The 2,500-nt window shown below is 43.6% G+C and overlaps 1 protein-coding gene across 7 annotated transcripts in view; it reads left to right on the top strand.

Annotated features, from left to right (window-relative positions):
- Positions 1 to 2,500, top strand: part of Tsp (Thrombospondin) — a 116,415-nt gene that overhangs the window by 102,832 nt on the left and 11,083 nt on the right. For all 7 annotated transcript variants that reach the window (XM_070124488.1, XM_070124489.1, XM_070124486.1 and 4 more), the window contains one exon: positions 2,448 to 2,500. This exon is cut by the window's right edge and continues 168 nt beyond it. In XM_070124488.1, coding sequence (XP_069980589.1) covers positions 2,448 to 2,500 — 53 coding nt within the window. The remainder of the gene's footprint in view (positions 1 to 2,447) is intronic.

Below are 2,500 nucleotides of genomic sequence, written 5' to 3'. Positions count from 1 at the left end.
GAGAGAGAGAGAGAGAGAGAGAGAGAGAGAGAGAGAGAGAGAGAGAGAGAGAGACAGACAGACAGACAGACAGACAGAGAGGAGGAGAGAGAGAGAGAGAGAGAAAGAAACAGAGAGAGAGAGAGAGAGAGAGAGAGAGATAGAGATAGAGAGAGAGAGAGAGAGAGAGAGAGAGAGAGAGAGAGAGAGAGAAAGGGAGAGAGATACAAACGGACAGACAGACAGACCGTCAGGCAGACAGGCGGACAGACACACAGAAAGACGGACAGACAAATAGGCACAGACATGCAGGGAGACAGAGATGAACTGAGAGAGAAAGGGAGAGAGAGAGTCACTCAGTCAGTAATTCCGACAGACAGGAAGCCAGGCAGACAGACATACTGAAATGAGCAGAGAAAAGAGAGAGAAAGCGAGAGAGAAAGAGAGAGAGAGAGAGAGAGAGAGAGAGAGAGAAGGAGGCAGAGAGAGAGAGAGAGAGAGAGAGAGAGAGAGAGAGCATGAGATAAAGAACGAGAGATAGATAGACAGACAAACAGACAGGCAGGCAGGTAGGCAGGCAAGCAGGCAGTAGACATACTAACAAACAGACAGCTACCACAGCTGCTTCAGTCAGCTCGTGTTCATGACCGAGATCTTGAAGGAGAAAGTTCAAAGGATAAAAATCTGAGGAATGAAATCACATGGCATGAACGAACACACACACGCGCGCGCGCGCGCACACACACACACACACATACATACACACACAATGCATCAGCCGTCCTTAATCATCATTTTTTATTTACCCAATCATTAATATTCGCTGTATTACATCGTTCTAACAAACACTCTCTGGAGCCTTTATCTTTTTCCGGAAATTAAAAAAATTCGAAGCATAATTATTGTAGAAATTCATTTTGGAATTCAGACCATTATAAAATGTTGTCCATATTTTCAAAATTAACTTTCACTTTTCCGGTGAAAATTATTTCGAGAAATATTAATATCTATATAAAAAAAACTCATTTTCAAATAACATTTTCTGCGCTGGATTAATAAAAAGAATCTGGCACCCACAACGAAATAAAAAGGGTTTGTCAAAACTTTATCAATAATTCAAAAGGAAACCTTATAGCGAGAGACCTTTACAAAATAGGAAACCCCATCTTTGTGGAAACCTCATTTTACAATTCTTCTCTCATATAACGCAGAAGAATTCATACGTGTTGTCGTACTAATGCCTTCCTTGCCTACGCATTAGAATGGTGAAACATATCACATAGAAGAAAATGTAATTTGATAAACAAGAATTCGAAAAAAAAACTTTCCTGGTAACTGTGCTTTTTTCTCCGCTGATGCCTGAATGTCTGATGTTTTTAGTTCTTGTTTGGCTCTTTCCTTCTTCTTGTTCTGTGGAGAGAGAGAGCGAGAGCGAGCGAGAGATAGGTAGATAGATAGATAGATAGATAGATAGATAGAGAGAGAGAGAGAGAGAGAGAGAGAGAGAGAGAGAGAGAGAGAGAGAGAGAGAGAGAGAGAGAGAGAGAGAGAGAGAGAGAGAGAGAGAGATAAATAGATAGATAGAGAGATAGATAAATAGAGACAGAGAGATAGAGAGAAAGAGAGAGAAATAGATTGATTGATTGAGGAAAAGAACAAGAAAAAATGACAGAAAGAGATAGATAGACAGAGAGATAGATAGATAGAGAGAGAGGGAGAGAGAAAAAAATAAACAAATGGGAAGATGAGAAAAAATGATAGGCAATTATAGATAGACTGAATGATAGATAGATGGATAAATAGAGAGAGAGAGAGAAATGAATAAGTAGATTGATAGAGGATAAAAGCGAGAAAAAATTATAGATAGAGATAGATAGAGGTAGATTGAGGTTGACAGAAATAGATAGAGAGAGGGAGAGAGAAAGAGAGAGAGGGAGAGAGAAAGAGAGAGGGAGAGAGAAAGAGAGAGAGGAGAGAGAAAGAGAGAGGAGAGAGAAAGAGAGAGAGGGAGAGAGAAAGAGAGAGGGAGAGAGAAAGAGAGAGGGAGAGAGAAAGAGAGAGGGAGAGAGAAAGAGAGAGGGAGAGAGAACGAGAGAGGGAGAGACGGAGAGAGAACGAGAGACGGAGAGAGAACGAGAGACGGAGAGAGAACGAGAGACGGAGAGAGAACGAGAGACGGAGAGAGAACGAGAGAGTGAGAGAGAACGAGAGAGTGAGAGAGAGAGAGCGAGAGAGAGAGAGAGAGAGAAAGAGAGAGAGAGAGAACGAGAGAGGGAGAGAAAGAGATAGAGAGAACGACGCGAAAGCGAGCGAGCCCCGTCCATGCCATCACGCCCTTCAGTCGCCCTCGGCCTTGCACCCGCCCTTTCATCCCCTCTTCCCTCCTTCTCCCAAGAGAAGCTGCCCCTCCGAAGGCACACAGTTCCAACGACGACTCCCCAACACACTTTCCAAATACCCCGTTCTAGGCGTGCGTTGCTTCGACATGCCCGACGGCTACCGGTGCGGCCCGTGCCCCCCG

This window comes from Penaeus vannamei, chromosome 8 (assembly GCF_042767895.1).
Source record: "Penaeus vannamei isolate JL-2024 chromosome 8, ASM4276789v1, whole genome shotgun sequence".
Classification (NCBI taxonomy): Eukaryota; Metazoa; Arthropoda; class Malacostraca; order Decapoda; family Penaeidae; genus Penaeus; species Penaeus vannamei.
The sequence above is the reverse complement of the archived record's forward strand: the minus strand, read 5'-3'. Positions and strand labels throughout refer to the sequence as shown.